The sequence below is a fragment of the Nerophis lumbriciformis genome, linkage group LG07, assembly GCF_033978685.3.
Source record: "Nerophis lumbriciformis linkage group LG07, RoL_Nlum_v2.1, whole genome shotgun sequence".
Lineage (NCBI taxonomy): Eukaryota > Metazoa > Chordata > Actinopteri > Syngnathiformes > Syngnathidae > Nerophis > Nerophis lumbriciformis.
The window spans coordinates 46,896,878-46,921,312 of NC_084554.2; the positions used below are offsets into that span (position 1 = coordinate 46,896,878).

Consider the following 24,435-nt stretch of genomic DNA (forward strand, 5'->3'; position numbering starts at 1 on the left):
GTAGAATCACGACTCTTTTCATAAAATTGCCAACATTTTAAGCTTTTTCTTGTAAAATTGCGACCGTTATTGAGTAAAATTCCAACTTTTATCATAATATTGCACACTTGTTCAGTTTTTCTTGTAAAATTTTGACTTGCGTTGAGTAAAATTACGACTTTTATTATGATACTGCCCAAATTGTAAGTTTTTCTTGTGAAATTGTGACCTTTTTCTTGTAAAATTCCAACTCTTTTTTCACAACAAGCTTTTATATATATGTACCATATGTATATATTATTAATGTTGTAAATACTTTTTATATCTAGAAATGGTGGTCCTAAAGAGGTAGGCATTATTTGGAGATCTCAAGAAGGTAACAAGTACAAGAACGTGTATGTGGGGTGGGGTGGGGGGGGGGGGGTGGGGGGGGGGGTGGGGAGGCTTGTGTGTTTGTGTGTGTGTGCAACACAAGAAAACCCACAGTGACGTCACACACTTCCTTTCAAACATGACATTCTTTTATTTAGCACTAAATCATGTCAATCTTTTATGTATATATTTCTATCATCTGTATCAATGGAGTGTTAAAACTTTCTATAATAATAATAATCTTTTTTTTCTCCTCTCATTATGATACATTTTTTCAAAATCCTCTAAATGTACATAATAAATTCTTCATAATTTTCTGAATGATTGGTAAAGTTGCGAGCAAACAAACAAAGACATAGAAGTTATTATTATTATTATTATTAATCAATGACGTCTTTTAGTTCAACACAACAGTCTGGTCACTATTTATTATTGATTGATTGATGGAATCTTATTGGTGTTTTTTTGGAGCTACTTCACTGGCCGTGACGTCGCCGTATTGCTCTTTGTGTTTTGTTTTTTTTGCTGCGTGTACAACACAAGGCTAACGCTAATGTTACGACTTACATCCAAAGAAAACTTCTCAAAGGTTTCAGGAAAGGAGCACAAACATAAAAAAAATATTAAAAAATCAATAACTTAGAGTGAACACTTGGCGCTCAAACGCTTTTTTGCGCCAAAAGTGTTTGCTCGCGAACAAAACTTTAAAAAAAAAAAGCGCTAGTCACTGTTAGCTGCCTGAATGCTAATCAAAGTGTTAGCTGGCGATATGACTTTGCTAGCTAAGCTAAAACATGTTTTATTCATAAACTGGCTAATTTGAATGCGAGCATTAGCGCAGCTCACGTTGATTGCTTTGCTTCACCTGGTTGATTAGTGTTGCTTTGCTAACACGCTAAGCTAACACCTAGCCGTTTGTGCTCATTTCCCAAAAGGCGTTGACAAGCGACATCATGCAGGTCGACATCCATCCACAAGCTGAACGCTCACTTCCTGTCTGCCACCACAAACAAACAACGACAACAACAACAAAAAATCCGCTCGCGGGTCAGCAAGCTAGCTGCTAAAAGTCAAATACTGTAACGTGTTAGCCTTGCAAGTCAAGTTGCAGGGCTCAACAATTTGGTGCAAAAAGCAAAAAAATTGGTGTGATGGCGGGCTTTCTTCTTTTTTTTTTGGCGCCAATCGGATGATGGCATTCACCACGGCATCCTTGAATAGACCCCAATATTCCGTCTGATCTGCCTGGCGCCGGCGGTTACAAGGCGTCGTCATGGAGACCTTGATGAGCAAACGTTCCCGTTTGACTGGAATACTTTTGGAATTCCTCCAAGTGTTGCGGTCGATCATTCTGATGTGGCGATGGGCCGTTGTGCCTGGAAGGCAAACTTGAGGGCAAAGAGAATCCATCTTTTTTCTAGTTTGCACTTTGTCTTGATTCGGTTCTTTTTTTGTCCTTCTTTTCCAGAGTGGGTTTTTTTTTTGTGAGTCTTAAAGGGCCAGCCACGTCAGCACGCTTGGCAGCGCCGCCAGTAGCACCCCCAGGCCGCCGGACACCCCCCGCCCGGGGGCGCCGTTGTTCCCACCGCACAGTTGATACAAATTCCCGCGAAAATCCAGATTACGAGATTCCTTCTTGAGCTTCTCCCAAAGTTCGGTGGCGCCCTCCTGACAGTCGGCCAACGCTGTGCTGGCGCAGGAGTGGAAATCGTCCCAGTAGCTACACAAACAACAACAACACAAGCACTGTTAGCAACCTCAAACTGTCATGGACTCAGAAATAAACGTAATTTATCTTAGTTTGCCAGCGAGTTAAACCAGCTAACTCAGCTATCTTTAAAGCTACCTTAACTCAACCTAGTTAGCTTGTCAGCAATGTTCCCTCTAAGGTGCGCGCCTGTGCAATTGCGCACTGCTCAAGCGTCCTGTGCGCACGGCAAATCTATGCCACGCACAAAATCAAATAAAAAAATAAGCGCATAACAATTTTCGACACACGGACACGACAGAGAAAACAGTTTTTGTCATCATTGTTCAAATATTGTAACGTCTGCTGAGACGCTTTGAAGACATGAATTCCATCGATCACTTTACGGAGCAAAACTCTTTATTGTCGGCCATAAACACATCACCAAAACATTAGTAAAAAAAAATGATATCTAACAAAACTGGTCATTTTCTGCAGTACAAACCAGACCAAAAGCAACTTTGTTATATCAACAGCAGCCGCTCGCTCTTTCTCACTTGCGCCAACACATGCACATATGGCACTTAGCCAGTGATGCGTTTACAGACACAAAAAGTCGGACAACTCCAACACCACACATAAAGTGTAATTCCAGGTCGTTACACTATGATTTACCAATCAAATGTGTGCTTATTCTAGTGTCATTTATTAGGAATCTTCATTTATAAATATTAACCATGAAATTCTGTTAGTATATTAAATAAATACTAATAAAAAAAATTACAAACAGGAAGTTGCAGGAATGTACACATGATCCCCTGCTTACATCTCATTGTGCAACATGTGAATGTTTTAATGGGAACTAAATGCAATGTCTGAAAGGGGTACAAGTTATTTCCAAAGCAGGACCTCCACCCAGACAAACAATACAAGTACACAGTTCATGAAAAACAATATTTTTTGTTATTGTCATTGTAAGTGGGCCTAAACACTTATATTAGAAAATAACCTCATGGAAATGACTGCTGTCATTTGATTATAATAATAAGAGAATGTTGTCTGTCTATCTGTGTTGGCCCTGCGATGAGGTGGGGACTTGTCCAGGGCGTACCCCGCCTTCCGCCCGAATGCAGCTGAGATAGGCTCCAGCACCCCCCCCGCGACCCCGAAAGAGACAAGCGGTAGAAAATGGATGGATGTATGGAGATTGAACTTGTTATTTAGTCAGGTTTGGGACAGGTGTGCTGCTGGTGTAGCCACAGTGTGCACGTCTGATGTTGCTCACATGGGCTCCACTCAATGCTCAGGGAGTTTTTGCCTTTGCTCACACATGAAAAATTAGAGGGAACATTGCTTGTCAGGACAGTTAGTCGTTTTGTACGATAGCAACTTAACTTAGCACGATAGCTAGCTTGTAATTGATCTATCCATCAATCCATACATTGTTTGCAAGTTAGCTTGTCTTGGTACCTTATCACGTGAGTTAGCCTGATGGAAACTAGCTTGTTGTTGTATGACGCCAGCAAGACTATGATAGCTCGCTACCTTGTCACATAGCTATCTTAGTATGCTAGCTGGTCTATTTAACTAGAATATCTAACTACATAATGGAGCCAGCCTTACACATGATGGCGAGCCACCCTTAACACTCTATTAGCCTATATATCTATCCTAATTAATCTAGTTTAATTTTGCTAACTTATCACGCTAGCTATCTTAGTATGCTGGTTGGCTTCTCACGCTAGCTGTTCTATTTAACAATAATAGCTAACTACATAATGGAGCCAGTCTGCCGATCTATTCATCCACTGTTTGCTAATTTCCTAGCGTACACATGATAGCGAGCGACTATAAAACGCTAGTTCGCCTATTTTTTTTTATCCCAATTAATCTATTTTAATGTGCTAAATTATCACACTATCTATCTTAATTTGCTAGTTGGCTTCTCAAGCGACCTGGTATACTTAAAAATAATAGCTAAGTAGATCATATCTATTTATCCATCGTTTGCGAATTAGCCAGCCTACACATGATCGCTAGCCACCACAACACGCTAGTTAGCCTATTTATTTATCCAACCCTCGTGCAACGTTCATATTGTTGTTAATCAGCCAGCGTTTGTGGGTCTGATGGACCCGTTGCATTGTGTGGCTTTTAATGCCTCACAATCAAACACTTTTATGTTAAAATACTGAACAGATGTTTATTGGGATAAGGTAAACATCTGTTCAGTATTTTAACATAAAAGTGTTTGATTGTGAGGCATTAAAAGCCACACAATGCAACGGGTCCATCAGACCCACAAACGCTGGCTGAGTAACAACAATATAAACGTTGCACAGAAAATTTCTCTGCCAGTTTCTGCATCCCAAAGGGATTCTTCTTTTGTGTTTCTGGACCTGCGGTTCTCACACAAGGTTACAACATTGTTTTTCAACACTCTCTGCTCTCATTTTCTCGCACATTTGACCCTCTGATGTTATGTGTACCTACACTCTGTCCTCCTCCTGTCTAGGCCTGCTGTGTGTGTGTGTGTGTGCGTGTGCGTGTGCGTGTGCGTGTGTGTGTGTGTGTGTGTGTGTGTGTGAGAGGATGGTACACAGAACAACAATTTCCACACTTCTATTAGCCCCGGGTCCAGTGGACCCGGACATCTTATATGTAATATAAATGTGTAGGGGGGGTGTATGGTGTGTGGTCATTAAATATGTACGGTATTCTGATATATGTTCTTCACAGCAAATTAAAAAATAATTAACTGTATCATTTTTCTATTAATAAAGGCAGGGGTCGACAACACAAAATGTTGAAAGAGCAATACTGGACCAAAAATACAAAAAAAAAAAAATGTCTGGAGCCGCAAAAAATGTAGAGCCTTATATAAGTGTTATAATGAAGGTAGTAACACATGACGTGTCTACATTAACTATATTAGCCTACTATCAAAATGACTTTAAAAGTCTTATATAAGTGTTATAACGAAGGCAACACATGATGTAAGTGGCTATATTAGATATTTTAGCCTACTATCAAAATCACTTTAAAAGTCTTATATAAATGTTATAATGAAGGCAACACATGGTGTAAGTGTCTATATTATCTATTTTAGCCTACTATCAAAATGACTTTAAAAGTCTTATATAAGTGTTATAACGAAGGCAACACATGATGTAAGTGTCTATAATAGCTATTTTAGCCTACTATCAAAATCACTTTAAAAGTCTTATATAAATGATATAACTAAGGCAACACATGATGTAAGTGTCTATATTAGCTGTTTTAGCCTACTATCAAAATGACTTTAAAAGTCTTATATAAGTGTTATAACGAAGGCAACACATGATGTAAGTGTCTATAATAGCTATTTTAGCCTACTATCAAAATTACTTTAAAAGTCTTATATAAATGTTATAATGAAGGCAACACATGATGTAAGTGTCTATATTAGCTATTTTAACCTACTATCAAAATTACTTTAAAAGTCTTATATAAGTGTTTTAATGAAGGCAACACGTGATGTAAGTGTCAATGTTAGCCTACTATCAAAATGACTCTGTGTCACAGGCTGACACAAATCTTCATTGACAGAAATGTTGAAATGTAAAGATCGATCATTCTGTGCCAAGAGAGCGCAGCCTGTAGGTTCAATGTGCACAATTGAAGACAGTAATGTGTTTCTTTACGTTTAGATTGGGGTAAGACGTTAATAACTCTTGTTTTCGTGTAAGCATTTAAGGAGCACATTCAGCATGTTGTAAAAAAAAACTGAAACTTTTACAGGGATTTTATTATAGAAACAAGTCTTGCTTTTCTTTTACTGTGAAACAGAAATTGGTGGAAACAACCTTTTGACCTGTTATTGACTATGGAGATGTGTTGTACATGAATGCTACTGCTGGTTGTCTCCACAAGCTGGATAGTGTGTACCACGGGGCACTGAGATTCATCACCAACTGCGCTCCCCTTACTCACCATTGTGTGTTATACTCAATGGTTAACTGGACGTTTTTATGTGCTCGACGCCTCAATCATTGCTATGTGTTCATCTACAAAATCATTCTGGGTATCACTCCATCTTATATATCTTGTCTTTTAACAAAGAAACAAGGAAGTCACAATCTTTGTTCAATGAATGTTCTGCAATTTGTCATCCCCAAAGTAAGAACTGAACTGGGCAAGAAAGCATTTAGGTTTTCAGCACCGAAGGCTTGGAATAACCTACAATGGAATCTTCAACTTCCAACCCTTGTTACATTTAAATGAGTTTAAAGCTTCTGTGAAAGGATTGCAGTCTACCTTGTCTGTATGCACATGTGTTATGTGAGCAAGTTTTAATGTTGTAAATGTGATGTTTTATGTGTTGTTTACTGTTTTTAATGTAACCTTGCTGCTGCCCTCTTGGCCAGTTCTCCCTTGGAAAAGAGATCTTTGATCTCAATGGGATTTTACCTGGTTAAATAAAGCCCCCAAAAAATGTATATATTTAAGCTCGCGATTGATTGATTGAGACTTTTATTAGTAGATTGCACAGTACAGTACATATTCCGTACAATTGACCACTAAATGGTAACACCCAAATAAGTTTTTCAACTTGTTTAAGTCGGGGTCCACGTTAATCAATTCATGGTAAAGTCCGTGAGTTTATGAAAGTGCAGTAATCAATCATGGTTTTCCCATCATTTTAATTGGAAAGAGTGATACGAACTGTCGGTAGTTTTACTGCGGTTACTATTATTACCATTTATCATACTTGCCAACCCTCCCGGATTTTCCGGGAGACTCCCGGAATTCAGCGCCTCTCCCGAAAACCAAATTTTCTCCCGAAAATCTCCCAAAATTCTGGCCGAGCTGGAGGCCACGCCCCCTCCAGCTCCATGCGGACCTGACCTGTTTTCACGTCCGCTTTCCCACAATATAAACAGCATGCCTGCCCAATCACGTTATAACTGTAGAATGATCGAGGGCGAGTTCTTGGTTTCTTATGTGGGTTTATTGTTAGGCAGTTTCATTAACGTCCTCCCAGCGCGGCAACAACACACAACAACAACAGTCACGTTTTCGTCTACCGTAAAGCAGTTTGTCTGCCGTAAACAGCAATGTGGTGACACTCTTAAACAGGACAATACTGCCATCTACTGTACATGCATATGTGACATTTACGGCTTTTAAAGAGTGCAGTGCACAACTGCGCACACAACAAGGAGACGAAGCAGAATGCATCATCAGAGAGGGTGTTCAGCATAGTTTGAAAAATAGTGACAGAGAATAGAACAAGGATGGACAATTCAACCCATAACTCAACAATGAGTAGATGAGTGTTATGTGTGTGTATATGTGTAAATAAATGAACACTGAAATTCAAGTATTTATTTTATTTATTTATTTATATATATATATATATATATATATATATATATATATATATATATATATATATATATATATATATATATATATATATATAAAAAAAAAAATATATATATATATATATATATATATATATAAAATAAAATAAACACATATATATATATATAGCTAGAATTCACTGAAAGTCAAGTATTTCTTATATATATATATATATATATATATATATATATATATATATATATATATATATATATATATATATATATATATATATATATATGAAATACTTGACTTGGTGAATTCTAGCTGTAAATATACTCCTCCCCTCTTAACCACGCCCCCACGCCCCCGACCACGCCTCCCGAAATCGGAGGTCTCAAGGTTGGCAAGCAGGGCCGGCCCGTGGCATAGGCCGTATAGGCAAATGCTAAGGGCGCCGTCCATCAGGGGGCGCCACGCCAGTGCCACAAATGTTGGAGGAAAAAAAAAAAAAAAAAGTTGGTACTGTTATTTCTAAATACAAAAAATAATCCCACGTTAATTAAAATTCAAAGTAAAGCCTATTTAATACAAATATTATTTGTTACAACATTACGCCCCCCCCCTCCTCCCCCCGCACGGTGCGCCCCCTCCCTTCCCGTATCATGACTCTTTTTGGACGTCACCACATCAAAAAAATCAACACAAGATGCCAAAACTGTCAGGTGCCCAGGGAAGAAAAAAGAGAAAAGAAGAGGAGGAGAAACGAGAAAAGACAGAGGTAGCAGGTAGGTAACGTTAGCCTACATGAAATGATTTGTCTGTTAGAATGTGATAGTAACCTGGCTTTTTAGCATTAAGCTAATGTTACATGATTCGGCAATTGCTAATCAATAAATAGCTAGTTCTGTTTTAACGTCGGGTTAATATTGTGGAGGGGGCTAAATTGTTATGGAAAATAATAATGTAACATTAGGTAATTACAGTACTCCCACCATTCCTCAGGGACATTTATTTCTTTCTTTAGTTTATTTGGAACATGAACACACTTACATCATAATACATCACACAATTTCATATCATTTCATTTTACATCATGCCTGAAAAGGAGTAGGAAGAAGCAAAGCTTATTTAATCCTACCCCTTTCCCACTTCAAAGCGTTTACAAATATATAGAATCATTTACTGACCTTTTTATATAATAAAATAACATCTATGAATTAGTATACAACAGTTTTGTAATATGTAATTAATTAATTAATTCAGTCATTATTAACATACTGAGATGAAGAATATCTTATTTTCAATAAGGTTGAAAGTATTTCTCATAATTCTTCTTCTTTGTACTCTGTAAGCACTATTATTTTGAACAACCTCTTAAACTGGATCATATCAGTACAAGTTTTAACTTCTTTACTTAATCCATTCCATAATTTAATTCCACATACTGATATGCTAAAAGTTCTAAGTGTTGTACGTGCATATAAATGTTTGTATTAGATCTTTTAAGCAGGTGTTTTTTGTTTACATTGTTATTGCCTTCTGGTTAGCTAATGTTTGCCCTGCAGGTAATCGTCACTTTTCCACCCCTTTATATATTAGGTATAGTTGTAAGTAAAAAAAAAAAGGTCAAAGACAAAGCTATTCGGGTTCTTGTGAGTATATACACTTCACTGCCGATGTGGGGGGGCGCCACCTAAAATCTTGCCTAGGGCGCCAGATTGGTTAGGGCCGGGCCTGTTGGCAAGTATGCCATTTATCGCCACATAGCTAGTTACAGCTGAGTCTGCAGCCGGGCTTGACGTCACGCGGAACCCAGGTACCGTTGGATTTTACGTGATTCGGTCGGTGCCAAAAAAAGTACCGGATTTGGCGCCCATCCCTACTTACTAACTTATCACCTATTTAGAGATCCAATTACCAAGTGAAGCTAGTTAGCATCTGTCTAGTTAGCTATTTAGCATGATAGTGGTTGTAACGTTACCATTCTTCATGTTTTATTCATCGTGCATGCAGACGCTTGCCGCCTCCTTTTTTCTCGCTCTTCGTTAATCTCGGGCTCAGGCTCCGCCCACCGCACGCCACCCGTCCATCAGCTCAGCGAGGCGTGCACGTGGGATCTAATCCAATCTTCCAATCTGCTCTTTTATTGATGTTGACCTGCCGAACCCCGGCGTGTCTGCACTACATCTCCTACCAATTAACACACAATGTACACGTGTGTGTGTGTGTGTGTGTGTGTGTGTGTGTGTGTGTGTGTGTGTGTGTGTGTGTGTGTGTGTGAGGAGGCGTATTAAGTAGGCCCACCTGCCACACCCCCTCACTGCTGTGATGAAGCTGTCACTGAATTAAACAATCGTGTGTGTGTGTGTTTTTGTGTGTGTGTGTGTGTGTGTGTGTGTGTGTGTGTGTGCCATCTGCTGCAGCGAAGAGAACATGGAGGTGGTCTTATGGTGTCCCCAATAAGATGCACGTTACAAACTTGTGTCATATCTAAATTATGCACAGTAATGTGACGTAAAAATGCATAAAAAGAAGTAATTTTGTCCTTTTAATTGGAGTGATTCCGCAGTACCACTTTCCCCCACAGGAGGCGGCGGTGAGTAGCTGGAAAAAAAGCTTGTAGAGATGCCAGAGGGCGGAGCCTATACACTCTAAGATAGCCTTTTTGTTAAGCGTTCACCAGGACATGGTTCCAGGGAAGGGGCGTGGCTTGTGTGTGTGTGTGTGTGTGCGTGTGTGTGTGTGCGTGTGTGTGTGTGTGTGTGTGTGCGCTCGCTTCGTACTTGCAGATCTTGTGCAGTTTCTGCTGCTCGTCCAGGTCTTGGGGGTAGTTGGCCATGTTGTCTCCCAGCTGCAGCACACAGTCCGATAAGCCTTTGAAGACGGCGTCGCAGTGGGCGGAGCTGACCAGCACCGAGTGCAGCAGCCACACTGGCGATGAGGGGCGGGGACAAAATAAAAACCGTTAAAATCGTGTGTATTAGGGGTGCACAAAAAATTCGATTCACATCCGAATCGCGATTCTTATTCATGCCGATTCTAAATCAATTCACAATGTTCAAAAATCCATTAAAAAACAACAACAAAAAACACACATATATATATATATATATATATATATACATATATATATATATATATATATATATATATATTAAAGTTTGGACGCACCTTCTCATTCAATGGGTTTTCTTTATATTCATGACTATTTACATTGTAGATTGTCACATCAAAACAATGAATGAACACATGTGGAGTTATGTACTTAACAAAAAAAGGTGAAATAACTGAAAACATGTTCTATATTCTAGTTTCTTCAAAATAGCCACCCTTTGCTCTGATTACTGCTTTGCACACTCTTGGCATTCTCTCGATGAGCTTCAAGCACACCTGTGAAGTGAAAACCATTTCAGGTGACTACCTCTTGAAGCTCATCGAGAGAATGCTAAGAGTGTGCGAAAAAGTAACCGGAGCAAAGGGTGGCTATTTTGAAGAAACTAGAATATAAAACATGTTTTCAGTTATTTCACCTTTTTTTGTTAAGTACATAACTCCACATGTGTTCATTCATAGTTTTGATGCCTTCTGTGACAATCTACAATGTAAATAGTCATAAAAATAAAGAAAATACATTGAATAAGAAGGTGTGTCCAAACTTTTAGTCTGTAATATACATATATATATATATATATATATATATATATATATATATATATATATATATATATAATAGGGATGTCCGATAATGGCTTTTTTGCCGATATCCGATATAGTCCAACTCCTAATTACCGATACCGATATCAACCGATACCGATATATGCAGTCGTGGAATTAACACATTATTATGCCTAATTTGGACAACCAGGTATGGTGAAGATAAGGTCCTTTTTTTTTTTAAATATAAAAAAATAAAATAAGATAAATAAATTAAAAACATTTTCTTGAATAAAAAAGAAAGTAAAACAATATAAAAAACAATTACATAGAGACTATTAATTAATGAAAATGAGTAAAATTAACTGTTAAAGGTTAGTACTATTAGTGTACTAACAGTACGTACAATCATGTGTGCTTACGGACTGTATCCCTTGCAGACTGTATTGATATATATTGATATATAATGTAGGAACCAGAATATTCATAACAGAAAGAAACAACCCTTTTGTGTGAATGAGTGTGAATGAGTGTGAATGGGGGAGGGAGGTGTTTTGGGTTGGTGCAGTAATTGTAAATGTATCTTGTGTTTTTTATGTTGATTTAATAAAAAAATAAAAAAATAAAATAAAATAAATAAAAACCCGATACCGATAATAAAAAACCGATACCGATAATTTCCGATATTCCATTTTAAAGCATTTATCGGCCGATAATATCGGCAGGCCGATATTATCGGACATCTCTAATATATATATATGCATATATACAGTATATATAGAATAGAATATAGAATAGAATATAATATATATTTATTGTCATTGTACATTGTACAACGAAATTGTAAGCAAAACTAATTTAGTGCAAATTCATAACACATAAAACCATAAGAACATAGATAAATAGATAAAAATACATAAAAATAGCAAGCACACAGCTCACATGCACAGTCATTATTGTCGTCTTGTGTTCAGCGACACTATTGCTCTCGGGTAAAAAGTGTTCTTAAGTCTGTTTGTCCGGCATTTTATTGTCCTGTATCTCCTGCCCGAGGGCAGCAGTTCAAGAAGTTTATGTCCAGGGTGAGATGGGTCCCTTATGATGTTTTGGGCCTTTTTGAGGCACCTGGCACTGTACAGTTCATCTATATATATATATATGTATATATGTATATACACATTATTTATTTTTTCATTAAAATCCATTTTTAAAAAGAGTAAATTCTGATTCGAATCGTCACCCCAGAAATCGGAATCAGATCAAATTGTTACGTGCCCTCAGATTCACACCCCTAATAGTGGTGTGAACCTATCTGTGTGAATCTATTTATCCTGATCAACAAGAAGGAGCTTTTCTAACATGTAACCTGTTGTGCAATAGTGTCATTATAATCATTATACCAAATAATACATTGGGACAATTGCTCTGAATCGAGATTCGATTCTGAATCAAAACTATTCTGAATGCAGGACTCCGAATCAGATCGAATCGTTAAGTGGCCAAAGATTCACACCCCTAATCGGGGTTCACAAAAAATCGATTCACATCCGAATCACGATTTTATTCATCCCGACTCATGATTTTCAAAAATTGATTTAAATTATTATTATTTTTATTTCTTTTTCCATCAACTTTAAAACGTTTTTAGTCCATCTCCATGCAGCAAAAAAAAAAAAAAATTCTAACCTGTAATCTGTTTTGGAAAAGTATCATGAATTATTAAATGATATAATACATTTCCAATCAAATTGGTTATGAATCAAGAATCGTGTCAAATCAAAAGTCGTTTCGGAACCCCAGAAATCGGAAACGGATTGAAACGTTTGGTGCCCAAAGATTGACACCCCTCTAGTGTACACTGGCATTGACAGCTGTGGCTGTAGGCAACATCCTGTTTAAAAAAAAGTTGTATCTTTGTGTAGCTCTGCATGCGCTGTAAAATGTTTGACTCTTTTCAGCTACTTCCTCATGCACTCCAAATCATTATTAAATCCACACAGTCCTGCTTCCAATGATCGTCTCGTCATTTTTGCAGCAGCGACTACAGCCTTGATTATAGTAACGTCTTTAACATGAAAGATAAAAGCTAGAAAAATGTGCGAGTGAGTGTTCTTCCTGTGTGCACAATCTTTGATGGCGCCCAAGCTCCAGTTTGTACAATCTGTGATGGGCCTCTCACTCCTGTCCATTTTTAATGCGCTGGAAGGAGCACATTCGCCAACGTTAAAGTGCGTTTTCAACGTAAAATAAATTTATAAACAATTTATATCTTAAAGATGTGGAGTTTAATAGACACATACTCTCACCAGACGGCCTTAAAAGAAAAGAACATAAATGTGTGTTTAATGTGTGATTTATGTCTATTTTTATGATACGGTGGGGAATAAAAGTGGAAGATTTAAATAAGGTATGAGCATAATTATTTTTTTAAATAGACAAAATGAAGTGCACTATAGCTGCCCCCAGCAGGGGCGCTGTAGGTTGACTTTTTTTTTACCCCAATTAATCAAAGACATTTAATGCATTTGCACATACGCCAATAGCATGCGTCACGTGATGAATATTATATGAATATCATGGCATGAGGCCATCGCCATCTTGCTGCGTGTAATCATTATAGTCTTTTTGTTGACATTTTAATTTCGCATGACCAAAGACAATAATGCAACATGTGTTTTCATGACAATAAAACAGGGAATCGAATGTTCAGTCAAATTAAACATTATTTGTTGTAATGTATTTTTACATTATGACATAAAATATGGAAAAAAAAAAATTTATTCTACAACGTGAAAATGAGTGCACAATTAAACACATTTCACGATTGATTTATTTATGTCACACTTTTTCTTTTTCTTTTTTTTAACGATTTTTTTTTTTGCTGTGAGCGTTTTTGACTTCAACGGTGTTATGTAAAAAAATGAATGAATGACGTCATGTGCAAGTCAAGGTGCAGTGTATGAAAGTGTACACGCACACGGACGTACACTCACGCACGCCCCTCTTACACACACACGCTTTTTTTTTTTTTTTTGTAACTCACCACCTGATACATAATTTATCACACACATAAATTATACTTTTCATGTCCAGCACATTTTTGTCCATTTTTTCCCCCCGTGAATGAATAAAAAAATAGTATTGTTTTATTTTACACCAGTGGTCATTTTATTGTCACGTTTTATATTTTTTATTCAACATAACACTTTCGTTCGTTTTTGAATATGCTAAAGATTTTAATTCCGTTCTGTGGTTATCATCATCATTATTATTATTTTTATTATCATCGATTTAATGCCCCGGCATATTTCTTTGCTGTTGTTTATTTATTAAAAATAGATCAGTTTTGTCTTTCACACGTCCCTCCAGCACGCACACACGCACGTGTACACGCACACTTTTCCTGCAGTGCAGAAGCAGCGTGTGAGCGTGCGACACACCCACTAACACACACACACACACACACAGACACACACACACACACACACACACACACACACACACACACACACACACACACACACACACACACACACACCACAAATAAAAACGTCCACATTCATTTTAAACTGATCAATAATTTAAAAAAAATATTCCCTTTGTTTTAAACGAAACGACGAAACAAAAACACAATAAACATCTTAATATTTTTAATTCCTCTTAACGTGCAAAAGAGCGCCGTGTTTATCCAAAAAAGACCACAAATTGCAAAGAGCGCGGAAAAAAATGGACAAAAAAATGGACAAAAAAACATCATTGTATTTATTTATACACGTGCACGGCCGTGCACGCGCACGCAGGACCTTTAAAATGATAACAATCAACAAGACGACTATTATCTTGCACGTAAATTAGACGTAGTCGTGCACGGGCACGCGCGCGCACGCTTCACACTTGCATCTATTTTTGTACAGTGCGTGAGAGAGGGGGAGAACTCGTGCACGGCTGCAAATGACATCATCTTTTTTCACATGCATTTTTTTTTTTTTTTTTTACTCATCTGTGCGTGTTTTTTCTTGAGAATAAAAGTGAATTATTGTTTGCGGTATTATTAAATATTATTATGCGGCCTTGGTGTCACGCGCGCGCGCACACACACACGCAAAATGTCACTTTGGCACAAACGAAAGGAGGAAGATGGTGGGGGGATCCCCCTTATTGGCACACACACACACGCGCGCACGCACGCACGCACATGCACGCAAGCTCATGTGCATTGAAAAGGAAACGAAATACAATTTCTCCAACAAATTAATCTATTTTTTTTTTTCAGTGAGAAACCAAATCAGAGGCTTTTTTTTTGTTTTTTTGCCTCCAATGTGACAAAAAAAATTAAAAAAATGTGGAATTAATGATATAGTAATATTAATAGTAATTATAAAAGTGTATTTTGCACTCACCAAAGTGAAGCGCCAGCACCAGGACGAGGCTTCCTCCTCCCATCCTCATGGAGTCACGCAGCAGCAGTCGAGCAGCAGCAGCCGCAGCCGCAGAGGGGGCGCGCGTGCATTCCACGCAAAGACACGCGAGTAGGTGAGTACATCCAGGAGCGCGCGCCTCCGCCACCGCCGGTACCTGCTCTGAGCATGGCGGGAAAAGAAAGAGAGAGAGAAGGAGAAAGAAAGAGACTCCTCCTCTTCCTCCTCCTGCTGCTGCTCTTCCTCCTCCTCCTCTTTATCTGAGCGGAGTGATTCCTGCTTCCTTCATTCAACTTTGGCTCATTTAGTCTTTTTAAACCACCTTTATTATTATTACATATATTAATTCTCGAAATAATGATGTAATTTTTAAAAAATAGAATCATCAGTATATATTACAATTATGGGCGTCATTGAAGACAAATGCACTGTTAATTTAATATGTTTTGTCCACAGCCAGCTTTTTATTAGCCCACGTCATATTAAAAAACAATAAATATAATTCTAAACAAAAATCATTTATAAGGGCTGTTTTTCCCCTTTACACAAATTAAGCATGTTTGCATTGTATTGATTTTAGCATTTAATTAAGGAACAAAATATCACATTTATTTATTTTATTGTATGGGCACCTTTGATAAAAAAAATTTTTTTTAAAGTATAATAATAATGCAAACGATGTTTAGCAAAAAAAAAAGAAGAGACAAAAATATCAATATTGTCATGAATCAATCTGAGTGGGTGGAGACTATACGACTAAGCCACGCCCCCTGTAGAGTTTACATGAACACAAATATGAATGACATTATTGGCGCCCCCTATGGATTGTGGTCGAAATGCTTTGGCTACACTGTAAAAAAAAAAATCATTTTTTACCAGGATTTCACATCCTTAAACAGCATTGTTTTTTATACAGTTAAATACAGTAATCAAAAATGTACTGTTACTTTATGACTTTAAAAAAGATGTTATTTGTGTATATCACGGCAATGTTATTTAATCGCAGTTACGTCAGTTAGCATTTGTTGTAATTAACCGTAAAATCAGTGTAAATTACTGTAAATGTTCCTGTGAAATTAATGCAATTATTAGCAAGTCATTTGCTGTGAATTTAGAGTGATTTTTTTTTTTAAGGTGTGGTATACAGATATTCTCTAAGTCTTATACTTATTAGCAGGGGCGCCGAAAAGGGGGGGTAAAGGAGACGGATTCTAGGGGCCCATGATGGAGGGGGGCCCAGAGAGGCCCCTAATGATGATGAAATTATAATACAGAAAAAAATAATGACACTGTGTTGGGGGCCCTGTAAAGATTATTTTCATGGGGCCCAAAATCCCTAGCGGCGCCCATGCTTATTAGACATACTTAAGGACAATTTGTGAGGGTGTCCTGGTGCTGTTTTGCAAATAATCCTGCTCAAATTTAACACGCATGTCTCATACAATGTGCGTGCCAAACTTCCTGGAGGTTAAAGTTACAGTATGGGTTGTTTTATAGGGTGCACTGAACTGTGCGAGAAATTTCAAGTCAATAAGACCTATGGATTTTAATAACAATGTTTAATGACATGTTGGACTTTGGTTAAGTCCGTCCTTCTGCTGTGTGTTGTCCACCAGGTGGCGCCCTCATCAGAGGGCTGCTATGAATTGCCGCAATATATTATTAAACAGTTATTTATTAATATGTCTGCGATGAGGTGGCGACTTGTCCAGGGTGTACATCGCCTTCCGCCCGATTGTAGCTGAGATAGGCCCCCGCAACCCCAAAGGGAATAAGCGGTAGAAAATGGATGGATGGATGGATATTAATATGTTTACTTCCTATAAACAAAATCTGTATATTTTACAGTAAAAAACTGTAAAATGTTGGCAAAATGTTACCATAAAAACATTTTTTTTTACAAGACATAAATGGAAAAACCCTATCAAAGTTTTTACTGTAAAATCTAAGGTTGTCGATTTTACGTTTTATTACTGTAAATGAAAAAACGATACCACCGTTTTGCTTTTATTTATGGTAAAATTTTGGCAATTGAGCAACCTTTTTTTAATTTTTACCATAAAAATCACTTTTACAGAGCACAATTTAAAGGATAATTTACTTTAAAATCATGAGTCAACACGATATTTAAGTACCTATTCTGACTTTAACAACAAAAATGTTTGGAATGTAATATTAGATCGAGTTTAAAATCAATGTCATTTCTTGCAGTACATGTATATTTTCAGTCAAAATAAAAAGTTGAATACTATTAGTAAAAAAAGACCAGGCTTTCGCAGGACGCGTGTAAATGATGTGACAGTCCAGACGTGGCCCCCAGGCCTTGAGTTTGACAACTGAGCTTCAGAGCCTAAAGCTACAATTTTCCTTGATACTTCGCCCTTGCAAAAAAAAACAAGCAAAATTGCACTTAGGACACAACTTTAGATGACCAAAACTTGTGAACAAGCATACTTTTCTAAATTAAATGTGAATTAGTTGGAATACAGCAGAAGAAAGTGTATTTTCCTCAGGTAAGCTATGGGACAATATGTATATATTGTGTATGAATATAAATATAGACGAATAATGTATTGAATAAGTTCCATCCATCCATTTTCTACCGCTTGTCCCTTTTGGGGTCGCGGGGGGTCGCTGGAGCCTATCTCAGCTGCATTCGGGCGGAAGGCGGGGTACACCCTGGACAAGTCGCCACCTCATCGCAGGGCCAACACAGATAGACAGACAACATTCACACACTAGGGCCAATTTAGTGTTGCCAATCAACTTATCCCCAGATAATGAATAAGTTATGTTTAAAAAATAATCAATTAACAGAAGAAATTAGAAACAACTCTTTATGACAAATGATGCTTAAAAAAAGACTATTGCGCTAATTCAAGGTTAAAGGTCATCCGCAGGCCTAACACCAACGACCTTGCAGCATTTGGGAGGAGTAAAAAAAAAAACGATGACGTACTGCGCGAATCCTTCAATGGAGGAGGCTGCGTTTGTTTTTACCTGCCAGTCTCTGCTGCCCTCTGGTGGTAGAATTAGGAAAGAGCATCTGGAAAAGGGAGAAAAATTATGTTAACTTTGCTTTGCATGGTGAAAAAATAGTTTAAAGGGGCGGCGTGGCTCGGTTGGTAGAGCGGCTGTGCCAGCAACTTGAGGGATCCAGGTTCGATCCCCGCTTCCGCCATCCTAGTCACTGCCGTGGTGTCCTTGGGCAAGACACTTTGCCCACCAGCTCCCAGTGCCACCCATACTGGTTTAAATGTAACTTAAAGATTGCAGATACAGTTTTTGATAATGCAAAGGGCTTTGAGTCTCTAGAGAAAAGCGCTATATAAATATAATTGACTTCACATCTATGAAATGTCAATAATATCTCGTCTTTTCACAAACTCTCTAGGTGGATCGGCCATCTTTTTCAGCTCAATGCATGTTTTGTGACATTTATAGGATAACATGGCCGCTGTGCTCGCCACCGCCATCAGCTTTGTCGTGGCGCAAGGCCACAAGTTGGATCCTCTTCTGCATACTCAGCAAAAACGTCCAAAAAGTTCTGGTTTTGCTTGCGGTGAACACTTCCTCTTCTTAAGTCAAGATGACTGCATGCTCGCCAAAGGTGTAAGTTTACAAGACTTGTCCTGCATGTGGTCTACTTTCATATTTGTTCTACTGCCGAGAAATAATATTGGACAATTGCACATGCTCTGCAGTACAAAATGTTCATCAAAGCTGAATACTTAATAAACTCAATTTCTGGCTTCTTTTTTTTTTTTTTTAGGAGTGTGAGCAATTAATACACAACCTCATACAAAACAACTGTCAACTGTTTTTGTCGAGTTGACTGTGGAAAACAAGTTGCCGGATAATTATGCACACCTTCATATGTTTTCCAGTGAAGTTCGCATACCGAAAAATGTAATTATACATTTTATCATACAATCACGCAGAAGGACAATTATGTTGACAATGACCCACGAGCCGCACTTTTTGGACACCCCATGCCAAAAGGTGTTGACCCATCCTCAATACACATCAGCAGATATCTTGGATGCGTTATCAGCCTACTGCGCACTTTTGGTATTGATCCAATATCAAGTACTGCAGGTCCTTGAATTATTATTATTTTATCATTCAATCACACAGAAGGACAATTGTGTCAACAATGACCTATGAGCCGCACTTATAGGACACCCCTGCCAAAAGGTGTTGACCCATCCTCATTTACACATCAGCAGATATCTTGGGTGCGTTATCAGCCTACTGCGCACCTTTGCTATTGCTCCGATATCAAGTACTGCTGGCCTAGTACTGTCGATACTCATACCTTTCACCAACAGAAAATGTATGCATTTATAAACACATATTGGTGAACAATTCAACAATATAAAACAAAAACTTTATTTTCATATTCCATTTTATTATGGAATTTCGCAATCATGACAAGTCACGCAAATTCAACTAATCCTTGCATATTGTCCAACGTCTCCAACATCTCCGCACATTTAGGCCAATTAGTGTCATTTTCCCCTGTCAAATATGTCTCTGTTTTAGTGTCTTCTGATCAGCCTGGGTAGTGTAAATCGAGTAAAACATCAATACAGTATTTGTGTTGAAACCTTGTGATTTTAAAAAGGTAAAGGTTACATGGAACATTGATAGAAAATTCATATCATCGCAAGTCGATTCAATGTTATCGGACTAAAATAAGCCACAAAACATTGCAAGTTTTGTCGCAACTTTCTAAAAAAGCTCTTGTAAATTCAGCCGTTTTAGTCCGCAGCAATCGTAAAAAAGCCTGTAAAATACCACAGGGACTGATCACCAAACAAAATGAAAAAATACTATATGAAAATCCCTGTTTTATATTTGTTTTTCAATATAAAAAAACAAAACAAAAAAAAAGGTGTTTTTTCGATATCGGTTTGTAAGCCAAGACGAAAAAACGGATAACGAATCGTTTTTCCAATTTTCCAATTGGAAAATGGACAAAAAAAAAAAGAATGACAAACATTTTTACTCATTTTTTAAGAACCCATTTGAGACACCAAGTTTGTCCGGAAGTCGTTTTATCTTGACTTTCTGCAGGTAAACAAACGTAGAATAAAACAGAAGGAGTGAGGGGGTCTAAATACTGTCTTTGAATATGTAGTATAAGCTGTGCAAAAAATAGAAGCATGTGCATTTTTCAAAATATCCATACACCCGTTATATCCGGAGAAACTTCTTATGAAACAAGACTTTATGTTGTGCTGCCATTTCTTTATAAAGAGATGCTAATAAAATTTTTGATGGCTCATTTAAGAGTTGTCTTGTTTCCCTTTTCAGGTATTCATCCACATTTGCTACACCTCAGTGATTCTAAATCAACTCATATGGTGTGACTAACACGTCCTATGCTACCTGCTGCCACCTAGTGGGAGATTATTTACCTGCACCCTATAAGGCATGACGTAACCCTTGAACAGTAAATCCATGTTTGTCATTGGCCATTTTCTACTCAGCCCGCCGCTTTTGTGAACATGCTCATTATGACTAGAATAGAAACGTTATCATCCAGTTTTGTGTCTCTACTACGTCTTCAATGTTTGTTTAGGTTAAAACAAAGACATCCATTAATTTCAACTTGATTAAGACCATGTCGGTCCTCCTGTCTTCATCTAAATGTCGTTAATCTGCAAACCCAAATCCAGATTAAACCACTTCTGATAAATTTGGTGTCTCAAATGGATTTGCAAACAATTTTTCAAATGCCCGTAATCTGTTTTGTCAATTTTCCAATTGTGCACAAAATCGTTATATGTCCATTTTGGGTCTGAAAACAAGTTATTTTTTTGGTTTCGTTTATATATTGAAAAAGGAATTAACAAATTTTAAACACATTTTTAAATCATATGGGTTTTCACCCCCAAAGCCCTCCTTAGTTTATTCCCTGAGTTTGTAAACAACACAGTATAGAACCACAGGTATAAGTATCAGCAATGTAATGTAATGATGGGATATGAACATAACAGAAAATACAAGTATTTCTGTAAATAAACACAAACTGATAATTTCATCATGCAAGTAGTATCGATCTGATTCTAACAATGTATCGTTGGTGTTAATATTACTATCGATCTGCCCACCTTCACTAAAAGGTATGCTTTAAAAATGATCAAAGGACCGATGTTCTCACACAATGCATGTCACAAACGTGCTTAAACGCAGATGTAAATAAAATGCATTGTTCTGTTATTTTCAGGTTGTGCTCACTGCCAAACACTTGATTGCTTTGTTTGTGTGTCATTGACATTTGGATATATTCTGAAAAACTTGTACAAAGTTATTTTGACCAAAACACAGTCACTCATTAATGAAATAAGCTTCATTCATCAGCAATGGTAAAGTACCTTCCTGAAACAATTACCTATTTTCCTGCAAGTAACTGGTTTCCATATGTCCGCTTTGTCCCAGCACTCAATGGACCACCACTGTCACAGTCTGAGCCTTGTTCATTCGATACGCTTCCAAATGAACAGCTTCCATCAAATGTTCCTCCCCTGCCTGGACACACCTAAGAATCAAGCATTAAAAGATTGCAGTTGGTACAAAATGTGGTTGCTAAATTTTTGACCAGTACACTTAAGATGCGACTGTGTTCAGATTGCAACTCTGTTTACCATGCTTCTTTGAGGTTCATCACAAACTGCAGAGCCGTGACACACCACTGTGACTTGTACTCTCGGGTGGGATGACCTTCTCTGTCCACTAGGAAACAGTGTCATTTGTATACTTTTATTTACAAGGCTCTTCTGGGACTCTTGCTGGATTACATTTGTACATTGATTACACAGAGAAGTACAGACTCTTATTCTCTAAGATCCAACGATCGATCACCTGTTGCACTCTGTTCCTTTTGCTCGCACTGAACTGGGGAAAAAAACTTTTGTCTATGCAGCTCTTTGTGCTTGGAACATGTTACAAAGAGACAAGAAGCTGACTGGATTGTTTTCCTTAAATGCTTTTAAATCTAAACTGATAATTTGAAGCAGCCTCAGTTGTCTGTAACTGTTTTAATTGATGTCCATCCTGTCATTTTAATGTGTCATGGGAATGTAATTTTATGTGTAAATTTGCTGCCTCTTTGCCAGGACTCCCTTGAAAAAGAGGTTTTTAATCTCCATTGATTTTTCCCTAGTTAAATAAAGGTTAAATAAAAAAACAACGTTTTTTCTCACAGTATGTACAAAATACTAAACAGCCTAGCGCCATATTGTCTTGCTGATTGTATTGTACCCTCTGTTCTGTCCCGAAATCTACATTCTGAAAAAAAACCTCCAGCCTTTGAGTGACCCCTAGAGTCCAAAAAAAGTCTTCAGGCTCTAGATCGTTTTCCACTCCAGCTCCAGTACTCTAGAATGCCTGACAAGCAAGAGTCAGACATGCTACCTGAGTAGAAGCATTCAAGTCCCGCCTTAAAGCTCATCCATAGACTCTAGCCTTTAGTTAGTCCAGTTGATTAATTTCTGTAAAGGTACCAGTCTGGAGGAAGTGCTAGCTGCCCTGAATTGAGACCCGAGATGGACTACTCTTCCTTGCACAGCTATAAACATCTCTGCGTAGCCGATTGGATGAGGCTGGAAAAAGATAGACTCTGAGTCCCCCCATGACTGTCTGTTGAATTCCCAATAAAGATTGACTCCCACTTTATCTAACTAATGTAACACATCAATAACTGTATCCACCTGACATCCATTGCAGCCTGTCACCCTGGAAGGGGAGTCCCTACATCTGCGACCCCTTCCCAAAGTTTCTTCCTATACCCAATCTGGGGTTTTTAGAGTTTTTTCTTGAAGGTGGGTGGGTTTGGATCAGGGGATGTCGTGAGTTTGTGAAGCCCTTTTAGGCACTCCTAATTAATGGCCATATAAATTAAGTTTGATTGAATTTGACAGGTGAATCGTCACCTGTATACCGAGACTTTGCCAGCATGCCAACCATTTATTTGCTGCTCAGCTGGCAGTCAAACGTTTTTTCTGCGCTAGCATGTGAATTTAACCCAAGTGGGAATAATAAAGGACTATACTTTTTTTTAAAACCCACACTGACCTTGTGATTGAATGTGCCAATTGCTCTGCATACATGTAGCACTACAATAGCTTATTGTTACATGTTTATTTAGAGCAGTGGATACTAATGGACAATTAATTGCAGTAAATAAGCCATGTTTAGCATTAATATTTTGGGAAATTGTGTTGCACTGTCGTTACAGCCCCAATACTACCAATTTCAACATCGATGGCATTAATCGAAATAATGGAAGAGATTACTAAAGCAAACAGTGTGCAGCTGCAGTTCTTATGGATCTAACTAAAGCATTTGAAGCGAAACATCTTAATTAACAAATTTGAACGGTATGGCATCAGAAGGTTGGTTTTGAACTAGGTAAGAAAGCTACTTAACACACAGGAAGCAATACATGAAGCTGGGCATATACAGTATAAGCCTGCAACTCTCTATATCTTGCGGTGTACCCCAAGGATCAATACTGGGGCCAAATGTTTTCAATTTATCTAAACTTTATTTGTAAAGTTTTTACTATTTGCAGACGATAAAGCTGCATTTTCTTCAGGAGAAAATACACAGAAGAAAATACAAATAACGGAAGAAATTAATAAATTAAATAAATGGTCTGACAAAAATAAACTGTCCGTAAACCTCAGTAAAACTAAAATAATTATATTCAATAACAGCAGAAGAGAAAGTCAAACACAAAAATAGACGGGAGTAGACTTTGAAAACGTAAAATAAATCACATTTCTAGGTGTAGTAATTCGTGATAAAATATCTATAAATCACATGTAAAAATATTCAACATAAGGTGGCAAGACATATTTCAATAATGAACAAAGCTCAGTATGTTCCAGAACAAAAACTGACTTAATATTCTCTACTGCTCGTTAGTGTTACCATATCTGAGTTATTGTAAAGAAATATGGAGAA

The 24,435-nt window shown here is 37.6% G+C and overlaps 1 protein-coding gene across 2 annotated transcripts in view; it reads right to left on the reverse strand.

The window, feature by feature from the left end:
* Positions 1–482: 482 nt before the first annotated feature.
* Positions 483–24,435, reverse strand: part of nrn1a (neuritin 1a) — a 69,418-nt gene continuing 45,465 nt past the window's right edge. For both annotated transcript variants that reach the window (XM_061965016.2, XM_061965015.2), the window contains exons 8-12: positions 21,860–22,006; positions 18,460–18,505; positions 15,442–15,616; positions 10,171–10,318; positions 483–2,071 (exon numbers count right to left, since the gene is read on the reverse strand). In XM_061965016.2, coding sequence (XP_061821000.1) covers positions 1,843–2,071; positions 10,171–10,318; positions 15,442–15,616; positions 18,460–18,505; positions 21,860–21,888 — 627 coding nt within the window. In that variant the 5' untranslated portion in view covers positions 21,889–22,006 and the 3' untranslated portion in view covers positions 483–1,842. The remainder of the gene's footprint in view (positions 2,072–10,170; positions 10,319–15,441; positions 15,617–18,459; positions 18,506–21,859; positions 22,007–24,435) is intronic.